The sequence below is a fragment of the Pieris napi genome, chromosome Z, assembly GCF_905475465.1.
Source record: "Pieris napi chromosome Z, ilPieNapi1.2, whole genome shotgun sequence".
NCBI classification, from domain to species: Eukaryota; Metazoa; Arthropoda; class Insecta; order Lepidoptera; family Pieridae; genus Pieris; species Pieris napi.
This window is the reverse complement of record NC_062259.1, coordinates 9,963,480-9,987,889: the sequence shown is the minus strand read 5'-3', so window position 1 is coordinate 9,987,889 and position 24,410 is coordinate 9,963,480. Positions and strand designations below refer to the sequence as shown.

Below are 24,410 nucleotides of genomic sequence, written 5' to 3'. Positions count from 1 at the left end.
CCTGTGGCGTTCGAATGTGTTTTGTCTTCTTTGTGCGTTTTTTGATAGTTTTGATAGTCAACTTACCCTCAGGTGTATCGATTTCTTCGACGGTTGTCTCTTCCGGAACTTGAACCACTTCTAGCGAAGTGTCGGGCAACTCAGTTGTTTCTGTGATTTCGTGAATTTCTTCAACAGCGCCATCCTTACCCTTGACTCGGCGTTTCTTGGTTTTGACGATTCGTTTTTCACCAGTTTCAGTCTGAACTTCTGTAATTTGAACTGTGTCGGGAGATTCTTCGATAAGGGTTGCTTGCTCCAGCGATTCTTGTTTGTCTGTTAGTGGAAGTGTTTCGTCAGTAACAGTGTCATCTGTTATGTCCTGTGGCGTTCGAATGTGTTTTGTCTTCTTTGTGCGTTTTTTGATAGTTTTGATAGTCATCTTACCCTCGGGTGTATCGATTTCTTCGACGGTTGTCTCTTCCGGAACTTCAACCACTTCTACCGAAGTGTCTGGCAACTCAGTTGTTTCTGTGATTTCGTGTATTTCTTCAACCGCGCCATCCTTACCCTTGACTCGGCGTTTCTTGGTTTTGACGGTTCGTGTTTCACCAGTTTCAGTCTGAAATTCTGTTTTTTGGACTGTGTCGGGAGATTCTTCGATAATGGTTGCTTGCTCCGGCGATACTTGTTTGTCTGTTAGTGGAAGTGTTTCGTCAAAGACAGTGTCATCTGTTACATCCTGTGGCGTTCGAATGTGTTTTGTCTTCTTCGTGCGTTTCTTAATAGTTTTGATAGTCATCTTACCCTCAGGTGTATCGATTTCTTCGACGGTTGTCTCTTCCGGAACTTCAACCACTTCTACCGACGTATCAGGAAACTCAATAGTTTCTGTGATTTCGTGTACTTCTTCTACAGCGCCATCCTTACCCTTTACTCGGCGTTTCTTGGTTTTGACGATTCGTTTTTCACCAGTTTCAGTCTGAACTTCTGTAATTTGAACTGTGTCGGGAGATTCTTCGATAAGGGTTGCTTGCTCCAGCGATTCTTGTTTGTCTGTCAGTGGAAGTGTTTCGTCAGTAACAGTGTCATCTGTTATGTCCTGTGGCGTTCGAATGTGTTTTGTCTTCTTTGTGCGTTTTTTGATAGTTTTGATAGTCATCTTACCCTCGGGTGTATCGATTTCTTCGACGGTTGTCTCTTCCGGAACTTCAACCACTTCTACCGAAGTGTCGGGCAACTCAGTTGTTTCTGTGATTTCGTGTATTTCTTGAACGGCGCCATCCTTACCCTTGACTCGGCGTTTCTTGGTTTTGACGGTTCGTGTTTCACCAGTTTCAGTCTGAAATCCTGTTATTTGGACTGTGTCGGGAGATTCTTCGATAATGGTTGCTTGCTCCGGCGATACTTGTTTGTCTGTTAGTGGAAGTGTTTCGTCAGTGACAGTGTCATCTGTTACATCCTGTGGCGTTCGAATGTGTTTTGTCTTCTTCGTGCGTTTCTTAATAGTTTTGATAGTCATCTTACCTTCAGGTGTATCGATTTCTTCGACGGTTGTCTCTTCCGGAACTTCAACCACTTCTACCGACGTATCGGGCAACTCAGTAGTTTCTGTGATTTCGTGTTCTTCTTCTACAGCGTCATCCTTACCCTTTACTCGGCGTTTCTTGGTTTTGACGGTTCGTGTTTCACCAGTTTCAGTCTGAACTTCTGTTATTTGGACTGTGTCGGGGGATTCTTTGGTAAGGGTTGCTTGCTCCGGCGATACTTGTTTGTCTGTTAGTGGAAGTATTTCGTCAGTGACAGTTTCATCTGTTATGTCCTGTGGCGTTCGAATGTGTTTTGTCTTCTTCGTGCGTTTCTTGATAGTTTTTATAGTCATCTTACCCTCGGGTGTATCGATTTCTTCGACGGTTGTCTCTTCCGGGACTTCAACCACTTCTACCGACGTATCCGGAAACTCAATAGTTTCTGTGATTTCGTGTACTTCTTCTACAGCGCCATCTTTACCCTTTACTCGGCGTTTCTTGGTTTTGACGATTCGTTTTTCACCAGTTTCAGTCTGAACTTCTGTTATTTTAACTGTGTCGGGAGATTCTTCGATAATGGTTGCTTGCTCCGGCGATACTTGTTTGTCTGTTAGTGGAAGTGTTTCGTCAGTAACAGTGTCATCTGTTACATCCTGTGGCGTTCGAATGTGTTTTGTCTTCTTTGTGCGTTTCTTGATCGTTTTGATAGTCATTTTACCCTCGGGTGTATCGATTTCTTCGACGGTTGTCTCTTCCGGAACTTGAACCACTTCTACCGAAGTATCGGGCAACTCAGTTGTTTCGGTGATTTCGTGTACTTCTTCTACAGCGCCATCCTTACCCTTGACTCGGCGTTTCTTGGTTTTGACGGTTCGTGTTTCACCAGTTTCAGTCTGAACTTCTGTAAATTGAACTGTGTCGGGAGATTCTTCGATAAGGGTTGCTTGCTCCGGCGACACTTGTTTGTCTGTTAGTGGAAGTGTTTCGTCAGTGACAGTTTCATGTGTTACGTCCTGTGGCGTTCGAAGGTGTTTTGTCTTCTTTGTGCGTTTTTTGGTAGTTTTGATAGTCAACTTACCCTCAGGTGTATCGATTTCTTCGACGGTTGTCTCTTCCGGAGCTTCAACCACTTCTACCGACGTATCGGGCAACTCAGTAGTTTCTGTGATTTCGTGTACTTCTTCTACAGCGCCATCCTTACCCTTGACTCGGCGTTTCTTGGTTTTGACGGTTCGTGTTTCACCAGTTTCAGTCTTAACTTCTGTAATTTGAACTGTGTCGGGAGATTCTTCGATAAGGGTTGCTTGCTCCAGCGATTCTTGTTTGTCTGTTAGTGGAAGTGTTTCGTCAGTAACAGTGTCATCTGTTATGTCCTGTGGCGTTCGAATGTGTTTTGTCTTCTTTGTGCGTTTTTTGATAGTTTTGATAGTCATCTTACCCTCGGGTGTATCGATTTCTTCGACGGTTGTCTCTTCCGGAACTTCAAACACTTCTACCGAAGTGTCGGGCAACTCAGTTGTTTCTGTGATTTCGTGTATTTCTTCAACCGCGCCATCCTTACCCTTGACTCGGCGTTTCTTGGTTTTGACGGTTCGTGTTTCACCAGTTTCAGTCTGAACTTCTGTTATTTGGACTGTGTCGGGAGATTCTTTGATAAGGGTTGCTTGCTCCGGCGATACTTGTTTGTCTGTTAGTGGAAGTATTTCGTCAGTGACAGTTTCATCTGTTATGTCCTGTGGCGTTCGAATATGTTTTGTCTTCTTCGTGCGTTTCTTGATAGTTTTGATAGTCATCTTACCCTCGGGTGTATCGATTTCTTCGACGGTTGTCTCTTCCGGGACTTCAACCACTTCCACCGACGTCTCGGGCAACTCTGTAGTTTCTGTGATTTCGTGTATTTCTTCAACGGCGCCATCCTTACCCTTGACTCGGCGTTTTTTGGTTTTGACGGTTCGCGTTTCACCAGTTTCAGTCTGAACTTCTGTAATTTGGATCGTGTCGGGAGATTCTTCGATAAGGGTTGCTTTCTCCGGCGACACTTGTTTGTCCGTTAGTGGAAGTGTTTCGTCAGTGACAGTGTCATCTGTTATGTCCTGTGGCGTTCGAATATGTTTTGTCTTCTTTGTGCGTTTCTTGATAGTTTTGATAGTCAACTTACCCTCAGGTGTGTCGATTTCTTCGACGGTTGTCTCTTCCGGAACTTCAACCACTTCCACCGACGTGTCGGGCAACTGAGTAGTTTCTGTGATTTCGTGTATTTCTTCAACAGCGCCATTCTTACCCTTGACTCGGCGTTTCTTGGTTTTAATGGTACGTGTTTCACCAGTTTCAGTCTGAACTTCTGTAATTTGGACTGTGCCGGGAGATTCTTCGATAAGGGTTGCTTTCTCCGGCGATATTTGTTTGTCTGTTAGTGGAAGTGTTTCGTCAGTGACAGTGTCATCTGTTACGTCCTGTGGCGTTCGAAGGTGTTTTGTCTTCTTTGTGCGTTTTTTGGTAGTTTTGATAGTCAACTTACCCTCAGGTGTATCGATTTCTTCGATGGTTTGCTCTTCTGGAACTTCAAACACTTCTACAGACGTTTTTAGTTTATTTTGTTTAATAGTTGAATCAGACATTCTTTCTTCCACTTCTTCTATTAACACCTGTGTTGTCATTTTCGGTATCTCTAAATATTCATCTGGCATTTCAACTGTACTTTTACCAGTATCGACAACCATAGCTAAATCGTCACCGTCGTATTCTTCTATTAGTATATTATTTATTTTTCGTGGTCTCAGTTTTTCTACGTTTTCATCGTCCAAAGTTTCCTCGATGACTATGTCACCTTTATCGTATTCGTCTCCAGATTTACGTTTTTTTCTCAACACTGTTCTCTTTGTTTTTATCTGTATTGGTTCTTCTTGGCCAGGTCCACGTATGAACTTTGAAACAATTTCTTCTGATTCTTCCATATCAGATGAATATTGTGATAGAGTTTGAGAAATATTTTCGTGGTCTGAAAAATTGATGTAATGATTATGTGACTTTAACCCCCGTATCTTTTATCGGGAAAATAGTTTTTAAAAGTAAAATTAAAAATATCTTTATGTTATTACTTTTTCATTTTAATTTTAGAAATTTCTTGTAATAGGAACTGACAGCGGTTAGCATTTATGGCAAATTAATAATAACTTTACATTTAAAAAAATTACAAGCAAATATCAAAATAAAATAATTATAAAGAAAAAGTCTGAAGAAATGTAATCATTTTGTAGTTATTTATTAGATAAAAAGGATAGCTTGTGTCTCGAGATTAATTTTTAATAACACATTCATTTCGTAGATACCAAGGTTTTCGAAATTGAAACTTTATCTTGCTAACCTTTCTTTTTACTTTTTTATGTTGTTTTTTATTCAATTTTTAAACCTCTAAAAGTAAGCGTTTATTACATTTAGAAGTATGATTTTATAGAAAATACTTAACAAGTATGGTATTTATTGAGAAATTATATAAAAACTTTTAGAATTATAGATACGGGGGTTTAACGTGCTATTTCAGTTATGTCTAGAAGTTTTGAATTTAATTTTAATCAGTTTAGTGTCACAGTTAAATGTGGAGCAAACCCCCCTTATTAAAAAAAACATTATTCTAATTGCACTGTTTTGTATATGCAATATAAATTACTCATCTTTTCATAAAAGCGTAGACACAATTTGACAGAATTTACTACATATTATACAGGTAAGGAGTTATATTTTATTCTATGTCCGTAAAAAAACTATATTTATACGTTGAAAAGGGATCTAGATACATAAGGTGAAGTAATCTTTACTTATACAAGAAGTTTAAGGGTAAAATTCAGAAATGAGTGTTAGCGCGACTGAATGCAAAGTCTGACTCACGTACTTACGTCAAAAGTATGTATTGATTTTAAGTTATAGGAGTTATGGTTCGAACTAAGTCTCCTTTCTGAATTTTATCCTACGGCCATTAATATATTCAAATGGACCAATGAGTAGCTACCGGAATCTACTTATAAATGCCGTCTCTACGTATACATTAGCTATATTAATTGAATAATACTATAATATTGATCAGTAACTACTGTGAGACATGTTGGCATGTGAATTGAAACGGTAGGGTAAATTTTGTTTGGGTATATGTTTGAATTTTAAGAATCAGGCGTGAAAGATATGAAAATCAAGGTATTTATTTATATCACATAGAAATGAAGAACTTCACTCGGTAATGTGCTAGATATATGAATTTAGTAATCTATGGCGAGACAACAAATAGCGAATAACTGTTTTTTCAGTAACCGATAATGTGAAATAAAACAGGAATACAAATCTGCAGGCTGTTTTTAATATGTAGGCAAATTAGGTTTATTTAACAGTTAATATTTTTTGGCAACAAATTAAAAACTTTATCTATAAAATTAATAGTTTTTAATATAATTTATCACTCTTTTTAAATTTTGAAATATGTTGTTTTAGTTAAATTATTTTAATTTATATTGTTACTCACTTATCAATAAACGTCAACATTTAAAAGAATAAATTTTAAATTTATATTTACTCGGGCGGACGGGCGAGACGGGCCAGAAGAACTGTCAAGAAACTCTCCGCCACTTTTTTCAATATATTCAAGGAAAATATTATAATGTTAGCATTCAGATCCTGGCTGTGCACTACTGGATTTGTCCATGTGTTGTCTATGTGCGCAATTTACACTCGCTCGTACAGTGAAATCAAAGAACGCGAGGAAATCGGTACGTCTAAGACCCATAATTCGACAAGACTGATGATATATAAAAATATAACCTTATTTATAATCTTGTATTATTAATTCACATATATATACATATATTTACCGGTTTTTGAATATATTAATTATATTATAAAATAAAACTTACCTTCCGAGTAATGTATATCTGGTTGTGAAACGATAATTGTTTTTTCGTAAATTTTCGCTTCATTAGATTTACAAAGAAGAGGTTTGTATGTATCATCAAAAGGCATTGTTTGTTCATTTATAAATTCATCGTTTACTTCTAGTACACTTAGCACAGTTACACCCGAAACAGCGTTATGTTTTTCTGGTAATGTTTGTAAGGGTAGTTTAGATTCATTTTGTAATGTAGTATAATCTGCTACGATTAAAGGCGATACGGATTGTGTTTTCACGGTTATTGTTTTTAATTGATCAATATCTTCATCAGTTATCAAATCTTCAACTTGACTATCCAAAATGTTTTCTGTGCACTTTATGTGTTTCATAGGAGTGATTGTTGGTTGTGCATTACCTTGTTGTTTTTCAGGTTTCGTAAAGGTTTGTGTAATGTTTTCATCACAAACTTCAGAAATACTAATACCTTCTGCTGACTTTATGATTACAGAAGCTGTATCCATTCGAGGCAATTTCCCAAAGTCAGTATTTATTTCACTCTCGTGGATTATAACATCCATCTGCTGGATGGGTGATATCTCTAAAGGCTTGGCTTCCAAGATATTTCGTTGATAGGTATCTTCCGTTTGGATATCATTTGCATGTTCTTGACAAAAAGTTTCTATTTGCTCCAAAGGAGTAATTCCTAATAGTTGTTTTTTAGCTGTCGTTGAATATTTTTGATCAACTTCTAGTTTTATAGGAGCGTCCTGGCATGTGATTTCTTTTGTGACATAAGTTGTGTGAGCTTCCAAGTCAATAGAAGCATTTGTTGGAATATGTTGATTCGGTGTTAACAAAGAAGTTGCAGTTTCCAATAGTTGCGGCTTGAAAATTTCTACGTGTTTTTGATATTCATTACTCTGGTCTGCCTTTTGATCTATTTCCTCTTTTGTTTCATTGAAGTTAAGAGTCTTCTCAGATGCAATTACTTCGGTTTTTTGAACTGATTGCAACTCAACGTAATTCTTATCAGCTTTTGTTTCTTCATATTTCTGTGAAATTATTTCTTGCGGCATTTCATGAGAAGTTCGTTCTTCTGTCAGAATATTATTTAAAGGTTCTACTAGACACTGGGCTAAATTTTTCGAAGCCGATGCCATTTGACCTAAAATTTCGGTATTTTCCATCACTTGTGATAATATTGTTTCTGGTATATTTTTTTCAAAAACCTGAGTAGGTCTGGCGTTAACGCATGTTTGAGTATAATTTGGTAACTCTACAAAATCTTCTTGTGTGATAATGTCAGATTGCTGTATTGTATTTGAGCTCACAAACGTTTCTTTAACAACAATTTTCTCAGGTACTTCCGCCGTAACAATGTCTACAAGAGAATTAATTACATTGGGTTGCTCAGCGTGAATACTTTGAGAAAAGGAGTGCGTCAAATTAGCATGTTCAATATTATTAAAGTCCTTGGAAATAATTTTGGAAGAAACCTCTAGAGGAATATTTTGTGTGCTGGTAAGGTAAGAAGACGTAACAAAATTTACTGATTGATTTTCATTACTTGGCATCGTTTCAATTTTCAAAATTTGTTCCTTCTCCTTGGCACATACATCACTTACTATTACATGTTGTTGACAATCCAATATTAAATTAGGTTTAACCAAGTGTCTTATGTTTGACGCATTCATACTTTGTTCTGATTGTTTAACTTCAACTTCTTGAACCTCAATTGGAGACGATGTTTCGTAAGTAGACGTCACCGTTTGCTGAGGTTGATGTATAATATTTAGATCATTATCTTCAGCTTCTATCGTCTTTGTTTCAGATACTATTACATGCTTTGACATTTCTATGTTTAAAGACAATTGATTGCCCCTTTCCAATATTTTTTCTCTGAGAAAAGATTCTTGCTCTGTAGGAACAATTTCAGTAACATTAAGGTGTTCATCAACATCTAATTTAATGTCAGCATTTTTTAACTTAGAAGAATCAGTAACTTTGAAATATTCATGTTGTTCTTGGGTGTCAATGTTAGAAACTGTTATTGGTTTAAAAGTTTCTATACTAACATCACTTTGAATTTCTTTAGCAGGCTCTATTTTAGGAATGTTTTTTTCTGACTCTGATATATCACATATGTCTATATTTAGATGTTTATGTGGTCTTACAGTAATAGTATTTACTATGGTTCCTGGCAATTGATTCAAACTTAGTGAATCTTCTTTTTCTGCTACAATTTGCTGATTTACTCTTAGGCTCTGATGTGGCTGGACATCAATACTAGCAACGTTTGTTTTTAAATTTTCATTAGTAAATAAAACCTCTTCCCGTTCATTATGCATTGTTTCATTGATTTTTAATTCGGTATTGACAACTAATTCCAACGGTTGGCAAGTTTCCTGCCGTGGCAATTCAATATTCTTGAGAATAGAACTTGACTCTGTCGAGATAGCTTCAGTTACATTTAGTGACTTTTGCTCCTCAACTTCTGGCTTTGTTTTCTTAGCACTAGTTTCAACCGATTGGTATATATTTTCTGATTCTATGATAAAGGGTTCCAACTTTTCTACAGCTTGTTGCAAGTCTTGTGTAGGCACAGCACATTCTTTTGTTTTTTCTGGAACATATAGGTCTTTACTGTTATCTTGGGTAATTACTTCTTCATTAATTAAAGATTGTTGGGGTTTCACAGATATAATTGCTTTCTTTTTGAATACGTCAGTGTTTTCGTTACTTGATATTATATTTTCTTTTTCATTTGTTTTTACCTCCGTAATTTCTTTTGCAGCAGACTCTACAAGACTTGTTTTAATATCTTGTGGAACAATATTTTTATTAAGTACAAGTTCTTCTTCTTTGAGGACTGGAAAAACTTCCAAACCTTGTAAATATTGACAATGTTCGTCTTGTTTTAGGGAAGCTATACTTGAAATTGGCAGTTTTTCGGTTAACTTATCCATCATGTCTGAAGACACTACTTCAGTATTAACAGTTCCACATAATGGAACAAAACCAACATTCGCTTCTTGACTAAGAAGTTCAGGTGGTTTACCTTCGAATTTAACTTCTTCTTCGATTATATTTGCAGAACTAGTTATCAAAGCTTCAATCTGAGTAATATGTGAGGTTGCAACACTTTCAACAAATTTTTTATTTGTAATAGATACCTCACTATCAGCCGCTATCGTTTGTGTGTTTTGTAAAGAATATGCAGACACAGAGGTTAAAGTAGGGCGTTGTAATACAAATTTACTTTTTGAGAACTCTTCAGGTGTTTGACTTATCATAATTTCTTCAGTTTTAGCTATCTTTCCATATATATCTACTTTCTCGATAGCTTTTGTTTTAGGAATATGAAAATCATCAGAATCTTTTAAATTGTCCGTTTGTGATAGTATTTCAGAAGTAACAACCTCATGATGCTGATTAAACAATACAGCTGCCTTATGTTCATCAGGGATATGTGGTTTCAAAAGTACATTTTCATTTTCTATAACTATATTTTGGTCATATGCTGGCACTTTAAAAGCATTAATACTTACAATAGGTTTCACTGTTTTACTAAGTTCGTTACTAAATGACCCTTCCAGTGTATTTACTAAAATTTCTTGTTGTGTTAACGCCTCGTTTATTACAGAATCGGGATTTGCTTTGACAGTAAGTGTTTTCTGTATATTAAAAGATTCAGGTACAACTTCAGAATTACTTTCCTCGATAAGAATAGCTTCATTTTCTGGCAAATTTGGTATAGCTTTAGTTAAATTAAGCGTTTTACTAATAAGGTCACTTTCTTTTTCATTACAAACAGTGGCAGTAACAGACAATTCCGTCTGTAATATATTATAAAGTGAAGCGTTTCTATATGAAGGATGCGAAGTCTCTTCACTCGTGAAAGTTGCAGTAGAATCTGTTAATTCATGCTCTAAAGAAATTGCCACGGGATGACTAAGTATATCTGTCGAAGCCATGCAAGTTTTAGGGGAATCACCAATTTTATATTCGTCTTCTTTCTCACCTCCTATAGTTTCAACTACTTGAATAGTATCATTTATTAAAATTACGTCCGCTATAATAGACTTTTGATCTGGTTTTAAATATTCCTCTAAAATGCCTTGACTATCTAAAGGTGCATTTTCAGATATCGTTAGGGATTTTAAGTTATTAGATTTTATATTTACATCTTCTGTTTGTGGTTTTATTATAGTCAAGGTATCTAAAATATCTCGCGCACTTACTTCAGAAGTAATTGGCACTTTTTGATTGACATCTAGTGTTACAACTGCATTTTTATTTGAAACTGTATCAACTTTAAAGGGTTCGAATTCCGAATTTGCTACTGTTTCACTTATTAATACCCCTTCGTTTTCAGTTAAACTACTTTTAGCTTCAGTCTTAGGAATTTTAATAGCAACAAAGTCTTGTGTTTGCTCTTCTACTACAGCCTGTGAAATATGTAGCTCATTGTATACATCTCTATTTTTTTCTGCGGTATCTTGCTTTTCTTGTAAATAATCAAGGCTTTTAACTTGATTGACTGTAGTGACTATCTCAGATAATGGCGATTTCAAATTATGAGTCAGTGTTGGATTTGCATGTAATAAATCGGGGCTTCTTTTAATGTGCAATTTTCCAGCTGAATCAGCAATTTCCGTTTCACTTATGGATAAAGAAGTATTGGGAGACAAGGATACACCCGCATTTTCAGGTTTTGTATAAGCATACATCTCTTCAACTCCTTGGTCATGAATGAAAGTAGAAGAAATTGTTTTTTCTTTTTGCGTTATCAACGTTTCAATTGCACTTTCATTAATTTTATTTTCTGAAGGAACAAGATCTTTCATTGAGGTTATTTCAATTGTTTCAGACATAATAATTGGTTCAGCTAAATTCATATCAATATTTGCTGTAACCGATGTTTTTTCATCCCTTAAATGTAGTTTGTTTTCTCGTTCATGAATTTGAATTTCTTCAGTTAGATTTTTATCTAATGTGCCTACCTGAATATGCGCATACTCCTTATCAACAGCACTGTCTTGTTTTAAATTATGTTCCGTTTCATGTATTTGTGCCTCAAAGTTAAATGTATGCTGATGTTCATTAAAACTTATATTTGCTTTCTTTTTCGTGCATTCGTCTTGACTAAGTACAGCTTCTTTGATGTGAGTTTCCGGCATAAAGTTACATAGACTTTGATGGGTCTGGAAATCTCCATCTACCTGAGCTTTTGCATGCCATTCATTCTTTGGAACTATCCCTTCTTTTTCATGTAATATATTTGCCGCAACTTCTATGCTATCTTTATATACCACATTAATTCTAGCTTCTTGGGTACCTGGAACTTTGGGAGAATCGAATAAACCTTCTTTTTCCTGAAGATTCAGTATTATTGTAGAGATTTCGTTAGAAACAATAACATCTTCGTTGGCCATTTCGGTAGGTACAATCAGTTCAGGATAGTACTTTCCAGATTTATCCTCTACAAATACTTCACCTACTTCAATAGATTTTAACAATTTAAAATTAGGTGTAGGAGTTATTTCCTTATCAGAAACTTTACAAATAAAATCATGTTCTTTATATTCCGACATGGTTTCTTCTATATTTATTCCTGTCAATGGTGAAACGGTAACCGCCGCAACTGTATGTTTTATTTGAGGTTCTTCTAACACGTCTTCTTTTACAGGAACGTATTGCTCGGAAACCTTAATAGCATCTTTTAAAATAAGAGAAGTTTTGGCTTTCTCCTCATTTTGTTTATGTTTGTCAATTTTACCAAGTGATATATTTGGAATAACTTCTGCCATTTCTAAACTTTCTGATTGTACTATTATAGTATTTTTAATACTTTCTTTATTATCACTATTAGTGATACATACCTCAACTGCGTCTTGCATATTGGTTTCACTGATTTGTAATGGTTCAGCTTCAATAACAGATGATTTAATACGAATTTCTGATTTTTCAACAATTTGCAATGGTCCTTCACGTTCTTGTGAATGTTGCATATCACTTATAAGCGATTGGTTTGTATCAAACTTAATAGTAGCTTTTTGTATCTGTTTTGTTTCTTCTGGGACTATGTTCAATGCTTGGCTGGATGAAACTACTTCAATTCTACTATCAGATAAATCAATGGGTACAGTTTTAATGGACTTAAAAAGTTCAGTATCCATACTGTGTACTGTTTCTTCTTCCAAGTCACCGGTGTCTTCTCGGGAAAACTTTTTACTCATTGATTTTTTTGTTTTTCCAGTGGACTCTTCAACAGATATTTCAGTCTGTCTAGTGTGTTTTTTGCGTTTTACTTGTTTGATTTCATCTGTGAAATACAGTATGAGTATAAGTTGATATTTTTTATTAAAAAAAAACACCATATTGTATTGTTGTGTTAATGTAAGCTGTCTACAGTATAGCGTTATCATTATTAATAAAAGGAGATTTTGTACTTACTTTAAACGATAAGCGTAACTACACAATCATATTTCCAAGAAAGCACAGCACAGACACGAAGCTCAATTGCTGACACAAAAGCCAAATCTACATAATATATTTAAATAACAGCAGATTAGTAACTGTAGAAGCTGCTGCAATCTCGACAAAAATTAAGATTTAAATTTGTATGCATTAATATGATTTTTATGAAAGTGGTGGTTTTGTCAATAAACGTTGTATTTATTAAGGTTATTTCAATATTATTTTAAGGCTATGGTTGCAAAGCCACGTTCTAGTTTAGTTATTGCCTAAAACTAATTTATTATAATATATTTCCTGCGATAAGCATAATACAACATAGGTTAACTTTAATAAAAATAAGAATATAACGCACCTTTTTTATTTTGCTCTAAAGTTGTTGTCTTATCTAAAATAATAATAAATAATGTCTCAAATTAATTATTGTTGTAAGTAAGTAATAAAAAACGTGCCAAGAAATATCAGCAATGTAATTTACCTTTGTGTATTGTAGTTGAATGTACTTGGGCTACGTCCTTAGGTGTAGACTCAACAACGATCTGAAATGTATTGTGATATTATTTTTAGTCCGTTACCAAAACATTTAAAAACTGCATTTAAAAAACATACCTCGCGCGCTCCTTTTTCTTCCCAGGCACGAGGAGTAAAATCTTCGGGGTAAAGGTGTGCTATTACCTCTTCAACTGATGTATGTTTCATTTCCACCAATTTCATAAAAGCTTTAAAGCCAACCTTCGCTCCAATAATATCTTCCGTTTGAGCAGTTTCTTCAGTTAACACTTCTGTTATAAGGGCACCATGTCCTTGCCTCTCTACCAACTGTACTAGCGCAGATTGTGACTGCGGAATCCGCAAAGACGGAAAGTGTTCAGAATCATACAGATTTTCTATTTCTTCCACGGTGATACCATTTCTAAGAAGGTACCCAATTGTCGCTAATTCTCGTAAAGGAGATTCCCCTGGACCAAATTCTTTAGCATTTATTACTTCTAATAATTCATTTACCTCCGCAACCATCCGTGAATCGGAATCCCTTCTAGCAATACCTTTGTGTAATTCATGTGTTATTTTTTCAAAAGTTTGAACCATTTCATTGGTTTCTTGCTGCGAAGAGACCAAATACTGGTTGGGTGTGATAATCGGTTCAATATTCTCCAACTCTGCGGTTGACATTGTATATTTTTGATCAGTTTTCTTAAAAGAAGCCATGTCTACTGTTTCTACAGAGGTCATTTCATTAACCAAAACGTTCGGTTTTCGTTTTTCAGAAGCTTTTATGAGAGGTTGCGCTGTTCCTAATACGTCTAACGTAGTTTCTACTATCGCTATTGAAGCATCTTCTGAAGACGTTAAAGCAGTTTTTTCGTCAACAACGTCTTGTTTCAAAGATTTCACTCTTTTCTTTTCAACCTTCTCGAACGTTTCTTCTGCTTCAAATATTTGTAATTCAGCTTTTGTTATTGCCATCCCAATATCACTGATAGCTTTACACTCATAGCAGCCTTGTAACTTCTTCGATGCTTTTTTAATTTTACAAATTGTTATATTATCCTTAGTTTCAATTTGGAAATAGTTGTTACTTTTAATGACTTTGTTGTCTTTGTACCAAATGATTTCTGGAATTAGACAATAAAAAACGAAATAAATATATATATGATAAATTTTATGGAATTATTACTTATTTATCTATGACTTCAAATGAGTAAAACAAGTTTAGTTTATCATAAGATTTATTATGTGGAATTTCAGGACAGAAAAAAAATGTTTTATGCAAATATCAATTTCATTAGGTTTTGACGCAAATGATAGATTTATATTAACATAACTAAATATATTAACAAGTTATAAGTAGGTAATAGTTAAACAACAAATTCATCAGAAGCTTTATATTTTCTAAAAAAGGAACTAACCGGGTTTTGGGTTTCCACTGTAAACGGCCTCAAAAGTTACCGTTTCTCCATCTAGAACCCGTTCTGATATTAAGTTACGCACGAAATACGGGACCGCCTGTGTTGCTACAAACAATTAAATTATTGATATTTCAACATTCAAAAGATATACTCGCGAAGATGTATGTATGTAACATCTGTGGTATGTTCATATTACAAGAAGAAAACCTACCTTTTAAAGCCTCTTGTAATTCTTCCATATGAGAAACCCATTCAGGCTTTCTATATGCTTTGGTTCCAACAAGACCTAAAAATATATAGATGTGCACTGTCATTATTAGTATTAATTTTTTATGTCATATAGGGAAAATACATCAATTTTCAATTAAATTTCTACTGCATTAGTCCCATTTTGTGCATACATGTTGTTGGGTGGATAAACTTCAATAAAAAATCAATTGAACAGACATGAGATGTTTGACAATTTGGTTTCAACAATTAAATCTAAGTTGGGACCTGGTAGATAGTACCGGTGACCCAAGAGCTGGTACTTTCCTCGCTCAACGAATAAGTATTGCAATATAGCGAAGAAATGCTGTCAGCGTTAAACTGCCACAGGGACCAAACTTTTTAAATGTCTTTTTATTAATTTTTAATTATTTTATTTTTACTATGTAGGTTAAGAAAAATATAAATACTGTATATTTTATTGTTATGTTTAAGTTTTAATAAACGATTAACAAATTATCACTTATGAAGATCGTAAATCTACGTTTAATTAATTTATAAAAACTGTGTTGTACATAATAATGAGTCAGGTACAGTTCTATGCATCAGAAGTTGAATAACATAATTTCAGCTAATAATTTATATTTTAGTGTGGGCAAGTGGTCACTTGTAGAAGTTTTATAAAAATGGGAAAGGAATGGAAATCGGATTTTGATGACAAGTGCTGAAAAGTAATAAGATAAATTAGTACAATGAAATATAATAATGAAAAACTTATTTAAACGGTATATTTAGGGCAACAACAAAAAATATATTTCATCTCATCATTTGATTTCAATGAATACTAAATGGACTATCATAGTTTCCAATAACTTAACAACCAAATAATCAAGGTCTAGTCCAAGCGTGCAGTTTTGTGTACGCGTCTGAAAAAAACGCAGGCAGAATTTATGTGCACACAAAGAGTTTGCACACCCACTTAAATAATAAATATTTCAACACTCAACTCTTCGAAATTTTTGGCGACCTTGAGACCGGTGGTCGGAGTACCAAAAGGCAGGCAGAGAATTAATGCTGTCCCTGCATACGTATAATTAAATGTATATAAATAAGTACAGAACTCACTTTCAACAGATAATGCAGCTACTGTTGAAGATACACCAAGTGGATTGTATGCCTCAAATGTGATTTCACCCATATCGTCTTGATAAACTTCCGGTATTATAAGAATAGAAGTGCCATCGTCCAATTCTTCGATTTGATATTCTTGTGATTCTTTTATTTCTACACCTTGCTTTAACCACCTTATTTGAGGCTTTGGAATACCAATAGCCTTAGCTTCAAGCCTAAAATGATCACTAGTTATACTATCTTAAAATTAATTTTAATTGTATAAACGCAGTATTGAATGAAATATACCTAGTTAATTCTCCTTCATTGGTTTTCACGACCGCGGGAAGTGCCTTCACAATTTTAGGAGCAAATTCTTCAAGGTCGCTGGTTTTCTAGAAAGAAAGTATAAAAATATTTGGAGAAAAATGAATTAGATTTAAGCAAATTACATTTTTTATTTATGATTATTTATTCAATTTTCGGGTGTTTTGTAATTATTCTTGTTGTGATACGAAGTTGTTTTATCTAGACGGGTGAGGAATAAAATCGATAATTTCAATAGTATAGTCTTCCAAGAAAGCTTGAACGACTTTTTCATACAATACTAGCAAACTCGGCGGATTCCGTTTCGCCACCAGATGGCTACGTTTTATGTAACATTTAGTTTGGTGATCCCGCTTTTCTGTTGAAATTTTTCCTGAATTTTCTGCTATAAACCTCACGGAGCCCGAGACCTTTCCAACGAATGCAAAACCGTGGAAATCGGTTCGTGCGTTCTGGAGTTATTGCGTCAGGAAGGAAAACCCGACTTATTTTTATATAGTAGATAGTATATAGATGGCTTACCTCATCACTTAATATATCCTCTTCAGATGCACTTGGTACATATTCATATGCTGAAATTATATAAAATAACTTAAAACCAAAAATTTACACCAGGATTATTTTATTGAAATTTTACATGTGCGATTCATTACATTTTAAAAGCTGTAGCTGCTTATTGACAGCAAAATTTTATTAAAGCTATTTTAAGAAAAGCTTCATTGAAGTGTTACGTGTGGTTTTGTGTAAACTGCAAACAGGTGCTCAACAACCAATTTAACTAGGTTTTTACTACGCGTGTGATTAATAATCGACTTAATCGAAATCAGATAAATTGAAAAAAGTTATACTAATGTTACGATACACTACGAATTGCCTGTTGTTCCTGGCATATACATGCAATTATAGCTTATTAATATAGATGCATTTAACATGCGTATTTCATAAAGTTGGGCTTAAATCTACCTTCTACATTCACTATACAGTTACTAATACACTGTCCAAATTTATTGGTTGCTACACATTCATAATTTCCGGTCATTTCTGGAAATGCTTCCTTAATAAATAATTGGCATAACCCTGATTCTTGTCTACCAATAGTGACGTCTCTCGCAACTTCAAGAAGCTTCCCGTTGTGATACCAGTCAATTTTTGGCCAGGGTTGTCCAATTACTACACATTTTAATAAAATTGGTTCACCGTCCATGACTGTTGTTGGGCTCAAATTTGTTAAAAATTTAGGTCCGACTCCAGAAGCTTTAACATTTTCATCCACAACGTTTATTTGTGCTGAACAAGAAACAGATCCAGCAAAATTTTCAGCTCTACATGTAATAATATCAGGTACATCTCTTGTAGAATCTTCAATGCAAAGACAAGAGATATTGTCATTGCTAGTTATATACATGTTTTTAATTTTACTTTCTTTAACGTAACTAATGACTTCTTTATTCCCCAAAAACCATTGAAAAGATGCACAAGGATTTGAAATTACTTCAGTTTCTAAGAGAATTATGTCACCCAATGCAACATGTTTGGGTTGTAGAGGTCTTGTAAATACAGGTGGTGTTATATTTTCAGTATCGGAAACTTTCTTCAACTTAAGAGTAGACGCACTTTTAACCACCATATCCTTATTTTCTATAAGGACTTCGTATTTACCAATCTTCGTTTTGTTTGCAGTTTGCACAATCAAAATTGATTTTCCAGGTTCAGTTAAAATTTTAAATTCCTCATCATTTTTGATTATCTTATTATTAAATGACCATGAGATTTTATTAACGATATTCGGCTTAAACATGACGATGAACTCAAAAGTATCATTTTCTTTGACAATAGCAGCTTTAATAGGTTGAATTATTATGGGCCCAGTTTCTGTAAAAAGGATCGTGATAACTCCTCAATTCGCAGTCAAAAATATTAATTTTGCTGATTCTAATTTATTATTTAACTAGAAAATTGCTTATTGGCACCGTATATTACCTATGGCGATAACAGTTTCGGTTATAAAAGTTATATATTATAGAGACAGGAGAAATATGTGTTGTGTGTTAAAATAATACTACAAGATATTAAAATAAAATAATTACTACCCGGGACGTTGTTTGCGTAAAAAATAGCCACAGAAATATATATATATATATATATATATATATAACAAACACCAACTCTTCATCCAGTTGTTATATTTATATATTTTGTAATTACATATGTCTTTATTAAGAATTATATAATGCGATAGTTGATAAAATAAACTGTTATGTAATTTTTAACAGACTTTTTTGTGAAAGTTTTAGTTTTCATCAGTAACTGAATGTTAAAGTTATCGTTTCTTATTCTCATTATATATAATTTTGAAAGAAAATGAATACTATCCTACCTTCAAGAATATCTTCTTTGGAAATTGTTTTAAGGGCCATTGTTTCGACAGATTTTTCCACTTCCTTTATCGTAACTTCTTCAGTCTTTTCTTTTTTAACTGATTTTTGGTCTGATTTCTCTGGTTTATCTTCTTCATCGATAGGCTTTTCTTTCTTCACTGGTTTCAGCTGTACTTCTTCAGGTTTATCTTCGTGAGGTTGTTTTTGTCTTGGAACTGGTTTAAGGACCACTTCTTCAACTGGTTGTTCTTCCTTTGGTTTCCTTTTACCTGTCCTCCATGACACCTCTTTTGGTTTGTCTTCCTCAACAGGCTTTTCTTTCTTTACTGGTTGTAGCTGTATCTCTTCAGGTTTTTCGTCCTTCTCAGTTGGCTTTTGTTTTGGAACGGGTTTAAGGACCACTTCTTCCACTGGTTGTTCTTCTTTCGGTTTTCTTTTTCCTGTTTGCCGAGACACCTCCTCTGGTTTGTCTTCCTCGATAGGCTTTTCTTTCTTCACGGGTTTCAGCTGTACTTCTTCAGGTTTATCTTCGTCAGGTTGTTTTTGTCTTGGAACTGGTTTAAGAACCACTTCTTCCACTGGTTGTTCTTCCTTTGGTTTCCTTTTACCTGTCCTCCATGACACCTCTACCTGTCTGTCTTCCTCAATAGGCTTTTCTTTCTTTACTGGTTTTAGCTGTACCTCCTCAGGTTTTTCTTCCTTCTCAGTAGGCTTTTGTTTTGGAACCGGTTTAAGTACCACCTCTTCCACTGGTTGTTCTTCTTTCGGTTTTCTTTTTCCTGTTTTCAGGGACACCTCTTCTGGTTTTTCTTCCTCGATATGCTTTTCTTTCTTCACTGGTTTTAGCTGTACCTCCTCAGGTTTTTCGTCCTCCTCAGTAGGCTTTTGTTTTGGAATCGGTTTAAGGACCACTTCTTCCACTGGTTGTTCTTCTTTCGGTTTTCTTTTTCCTGTTTTCAGGGACACCTCCTGTGGTTTGTCTTCCTCGATAGGCTTTTCTTTCTTCACTGGTTTCAGCTGTACTTCTTCAGGTTTATCTTCGTCAGGTTGTTTTTGTCTTGGAACTGGTTTAAGAACCACTTCTTCCACTGGTTGTTCTTCCTTTGGTTTCCTTTTACCTGTCCTCCATGACACCTCTTCCGGTTTGTCTTCCTCAATAGGCTTTTCTTTCTTCACTGGTTTTAGCTGTACCTCCTCAGGTTTTTCGTCCTCCTCAGTAGGCTTTTGTTTTGGAACCGGTTTAAGGACCACTTCTTCCACTGGTTGTTCTTCTTTCGGTTTTCTTTTTCCTGTTTTCAGGGACACCTCCTGTGGTTTGTCTTCCTCGATAGGCTTTTCTTTCTTCACGGGTTTCAGCTGTACTTCTTCAGGTTTATCTTCGTCACGTTGTTTTTGTCTTGGAACTGGTTTAAGAACCACTTCTTCCACTGGTTGTTCTTCCTTTGGTTTCCTTTTACCTGTCCTCCATGACACCTCTTCCGGTTTGTCTTCTTCAATAGGCTTTTCTTTCTTTACTGGTTTTAGCTGTACCTCCTCAGGTTTTTCTTCCTTCTCAGTAGGCTTTTGTTTTTGAACTGGTTTAAGGACAACTTCTTCCACTGGTTGTTCTTCCTTTGGTTTCCTTTTACCTGTCCTCCATGACACCTCTTCTGGTTTGTCTTCCTCAATAGGCTTTTCTTTCTTTACTTGTTTTAGCTGTACCTCCTCAGGTTTTTCTTCCTTCTCAGTAGGCTTTTGTTTTGGAACCGGTTTAAGTACCACTTCTTCCACTGGTTGTTCTTCTTTCGGTTTTCTTTTTCCTGTTTTCAGGGACACCTCTTCTGGTTTTTCTTCCTCGATATGCTTTTCTTTCTTCACTGGTTTTAGCTGTACCTCCTCAGGTTTTTCGTCCTCCTCAGTAGGCTTTTGTTTTGGAACCGGTTTAAGGACCACCTCTTCCGCTGGTTGTTCTTCTTTCGGTTTCCTTTTTCCTGTTTTCAGTGACACCTCCTCTGGTTTGTCTTCCTCGATAGGCTTTTCTTTCTTCACTGGTTTCAGCTGTACTTCTTCAGGTTTATCTTCGTCAGGTTGTTTTTGTCTTGGAACTGGTTTGAGAACCACTTCTTCCACTGGTTGTTCTTCCTTTGGTTTCCGTTTACCTGTCCTCCATGACACCTCTTTCGGTTTGTCATCCTCAATAGGCTTTTCTTTCTTCACTGGTTTCAGCTGTACTTCTTCAGGTTTATATTCGTCAGGCTGTTTTTGTCTTGGAACAGGTTTAAGGACCACTTCTTCCACTGGTTGTTCTTCCTTTGGTTTCCTTTTACCTGTCCTCCATGACACCTCTTCCGGTTTGTCTTCCTCAATAGGCTTTTCTTTCTTTACTGGTTTTAGCAGTACCTCCTCAGATTTTTCTTCCTTCTCAGTAGGCTTTTGTTTTGGAACTGGTTTAAGGACCACTTCTTCCACTGGTTGTTCTTCCTTTGGTTTCCTTTTACCTGTCCTCCATGACACCTCTTCTGGTTTGTCTTCCTCAATAGGCTTTTCTTTCTTAACTGGTTTTAGCTGTACCTCCTCAGGTTTTTCGTCCTCCTCAGTAGGCTTTTGTTTTGGAACCGGTTTAAGGACCACCTCGTCCACTGGTTGTTCTTCTTTCGGTTTTCTTTTTCCTGTTTTCAGTGACACCTCCTCTGGTTTGTCTTCCTCGATAGGCTTTTCTTTCTTCACTGGTTTCAGCTGTACTTTTTCAGGTTTATCTTCGTCAGGTTGTTTTTGTCTTGAAACTGGTTTAAGTACCACTTCTTCCACTGGTTGTTCTTCCTTTGGTTTCTTTTTACCTGTCCTCCATGACACCTCTTCCGGTTTGTCTTCCTCAATAGGCTTTATTTTCTTTACTGGTTTCAGCTGTACCTCCTCAGGTATTTCTTCCTTCTCAGTAGGCTTTTGTTTTGGAACCGGTTTAAGGACCACCTCTTCTACTGGTTGTTCTTCTTTCGGTTTTCTTTTTCCTGTTTTCAGGGACACCTCCTCTGTTTTGTCTTCCTCGATAGGCTTTTCTTTCTTCACTGGTTTCAGCTGTACTTCTTCAGGTTTATCTTCGTCAGGTTGTTTTTGTCTTGGAACTGGTTTAAGAATCACTTCTTCCACTGTTTGTTCTTCCTTTGGTTTCCTTTTACCTGTCCTCCATGACACCTCTTCCGGTTTGTCTTCCTCAATAGGCTTTATTTTCTTTACTGGTTTCAGCTTTACTTCTTCAGTTTTATCTTCGTCAGGCTGTTTTTGTCTTGGAACTGGTTTAAGAACCACTTCTTCCACTGGTTGTTCTTCCTTTGATTTCCTTGTACCTGTACTCCATGACACCTCTTCCGGTTTGTCTTCGTCAAAAGGCTTTTCCTTCTTGAATGGTTTTAGCTGTACTTCCTCCGGTTTTTCTTCTTTCTCAGTAGGCTTTGGTTTTTGAACCGGTTTAAGGACCACCTCTTCTACTTTTTGTTCTTCTTTCGGTTTCCGTTTTCCTGTCCTCCATGATACCTTCTGCGGCTTATCTTCCTCCTTATCCGTTTTTAATACTTTTTGTATCGAATCTGGTTTTAAATCTTCTATTTGTTGATCTTGTTCGTCCTTCTGCCTATCAGTAATTGATATTTCATTTGCTATTTTTAAAACTACTGTTTCTTCTTCAGACGTCAAACTTTCATCAATTAACAATGTTTCTACTTGGTTAAATGTTTTATTCAACGGTTTTAAAGTTACTTCCTCCAATTTTTCTTTACGATTTGGGATCTTTTCAACCTTTGTAGGTTTTAATTGTATTGCTTCTTTTATCCAAGGTATGGGTTCTTCTTTAGAGTAAATATCTTTGTCATGTTTTCTTTCAATTCTTTGTTTATGCAAACTTTTACTTTCAGAAGTAGAGACATCGCGATCAAGATGAAGAATATTTGAATCCTCCAGAGAACTTGTAATCTTTGTAGCCTTTTCTTCTGGTCTTAATTTTCTCCAGTGTTTTACTTCTAAACTATTTTCTTTTGTGCGCCATGGTACACTTGCTCTTTTTGTTGAATGAATGTCTTGAACATTTGTCATTTTCAAAATATTACTATCTTCAGAGGTAAAGTGCAACACACGATTTAATGATGTTTCTGTATCTTGTATAGTTTCTTTCTGGGCTTCGACGCCATTTTGGTATGCGGTCGTTGTATTAGACTTGCTCGATTCTGTAAAGTAATTTTAAATATTATTATAGTATATAATATGCATATTAAAATTACAAATAACCGCCCAGCTTATTAATCTGAGATGTAGTATGGTAAGTAATAAAACATATCAGGTACATAAGTAAACTTGAGGCAATACACGATTTTGTAAATTTTTAAATAGAATAACATGTCTAAATTTAGTGTAGAAGGTATCCCTATGAGTAAATAGCGTACAGGGTTGAACTTTTAAAAAGCTCTCGTCAGACCTTGGTGTCGGTCATTGGTGGTGGTGTGTTTCACCTATAACCAAGTCATATCTATGACAACCATATTATATTTTTTGAAAAAGTTATTTGTGTTGTAACTAGTGGACTTCGTTTCATTCACCACGTCATTAACCAAATGCTTACTTAAACTCGTTATGTTACCAATAGTAAGCCTTGCAATTATTCAATATACTAATGATGTTCTTTTTTTTAATCTAAATTGTATAAGATTACATTTATAAGTTTTGTATCGCGCAGCCCAGACATACAACGGCCACTATTTAAGACTTTACTTAAGCTATCGCGGAACCTACTTAAATAGAGTATAAAGAATGTCCATAGCGTTAAATAACCTGCATCATGAGCACACCCACGTACATACCACCATCACACAATACAGCCGGATTAGGATTTACTACTAAGTAATGTAATGTATTTATCTTTATAGATATTGTAGTTTCGTAAATGTTTGAACATTTTTGTATATCTGTATCTTTTTGTTATGTCAGAGCTAGGAATACGAAATAAATAAATAAATTCAATAGGCTTATCTATATGTTTGTACAATTCCATGTTAAACTAAATATAATAGTAACAGTATTAAGTTCTGTTTACGAAGTTATGTATTTTTTTTATTTTTTTTATATGTCACTAACCTGTTCAAAGTTAGTATTCTATCAATATTTAAGCATTTATCGATATTATATTCTTAACATTTCATCGATAAGTTTACTACGCAATATACCACTATCTTTAGTGAAATATTCTAAATCTAATATATAAAATTCTCGTGTCGCGGTGTTTGTGGTTAAACTCCTCCGAAACGGCTCGACCGATTCTCATGAAATTTTGTGTGCTATTTTGTGTGTCCGATTCTCAGACATACCCAGTCTGAGGATCGGACAACATCTATTTTTCATCCCCCTAAATGTTAAGGGTAGTCCACCCCTAAATATATTTCTTTTATTTTAGATAGTTTTTTCTGTTTTTATTTTTTTATGATACAGCATTAAAAAATACATACATCACCTAACTTTCACCCCTCTACGATCAACCCCTATTTTTTATTATAAATGATATACATGGCAAAACGACGTTTGCCGGTCAGCTAGTAATTTATATTTTTCTTTATTACAGCTTTCACCAGTGGCTTCTATGGCAGCTTAATCTCAATAT

At 35.2% G+C, this 24,410-nt stretch overlaps 1 protein-coding gene across 1 annotated transcript in view; it reads right to left on the bottom strand.

Annotated features, from left to right (window-relative positions):
- Nucleotides 1-22,981, bottom strand: part of LOC125062441 (titin-like) — a 60,986-nt gene extending 38,005 nt beyond the window's left edge. Inside the window, exons 1-15 of the mRNA XM_047668376.1 lie at nucleotides 18,790-22,981; nucleotides 17,376-18,284; nucleotides 16,935-16,984; nucleotides 16,395-16,480; nucleotides 16,101-16,321; nucleotides 14,980-15,054; nucleotides 14,769-14,873; nucleotides 13,468-14,474; nucleotides 13,337-13,397; nucleotides 13,214-13,246; nucleotides 6,866-12,706; nucleotides 2,587-3,489; nucleotides 1,507-2,475; nucleotides 787-1,395; nucleotides 67-675 (exon numbers count right to left, since the gene is read on the bottom strand). Of these exons, the coding sequence (XP_047524332.1) occupies nucleotides 67-675; nucleotides 787-1,395; nucleotides 1,507-2,475; nucleotides 2,587-3,489; nucleotides 6,866-12,706; nucleotides 13,214-13,246; nucleotides 13,337-13,397; nucleotides 13,468-14,474; nucleotides 14,769-14,873; nucleotides 14,980-15,054; nucleotides 16,101-16,321; nucleotides 16,395-16,480; nucleotides 16,935-16,984; nucleotides 17,376-18,284; nucleotides 18,790-22,855 (15,544 nt within the window). The 5' untranslated portion in view covers nucleotides 22,856-22,981. The remainder of the gene's footprint in view (nucleotides 1-66; nucleotides 676-786; nucleotides 1,396-1,506; nucleotides 2,476-2,586; nucleotides 3,490-6,865; nucleotides 12,707-13,213; nucleotides 13,247-13,336; nucleotides 13,398-13,467; nucleotides 14,475-14,768; nucleotides 14,874-14,979; nucleotides 15,055-16,100; nucleotides 16,322-16,394; nucleotides 16,481-16,934; nucleotides 16,985-17,375; nucleotides 18,285-18,789) is intronic.
- Nucleotides 22,982-24,410: the final 1,429 nt, after the last annotated feature.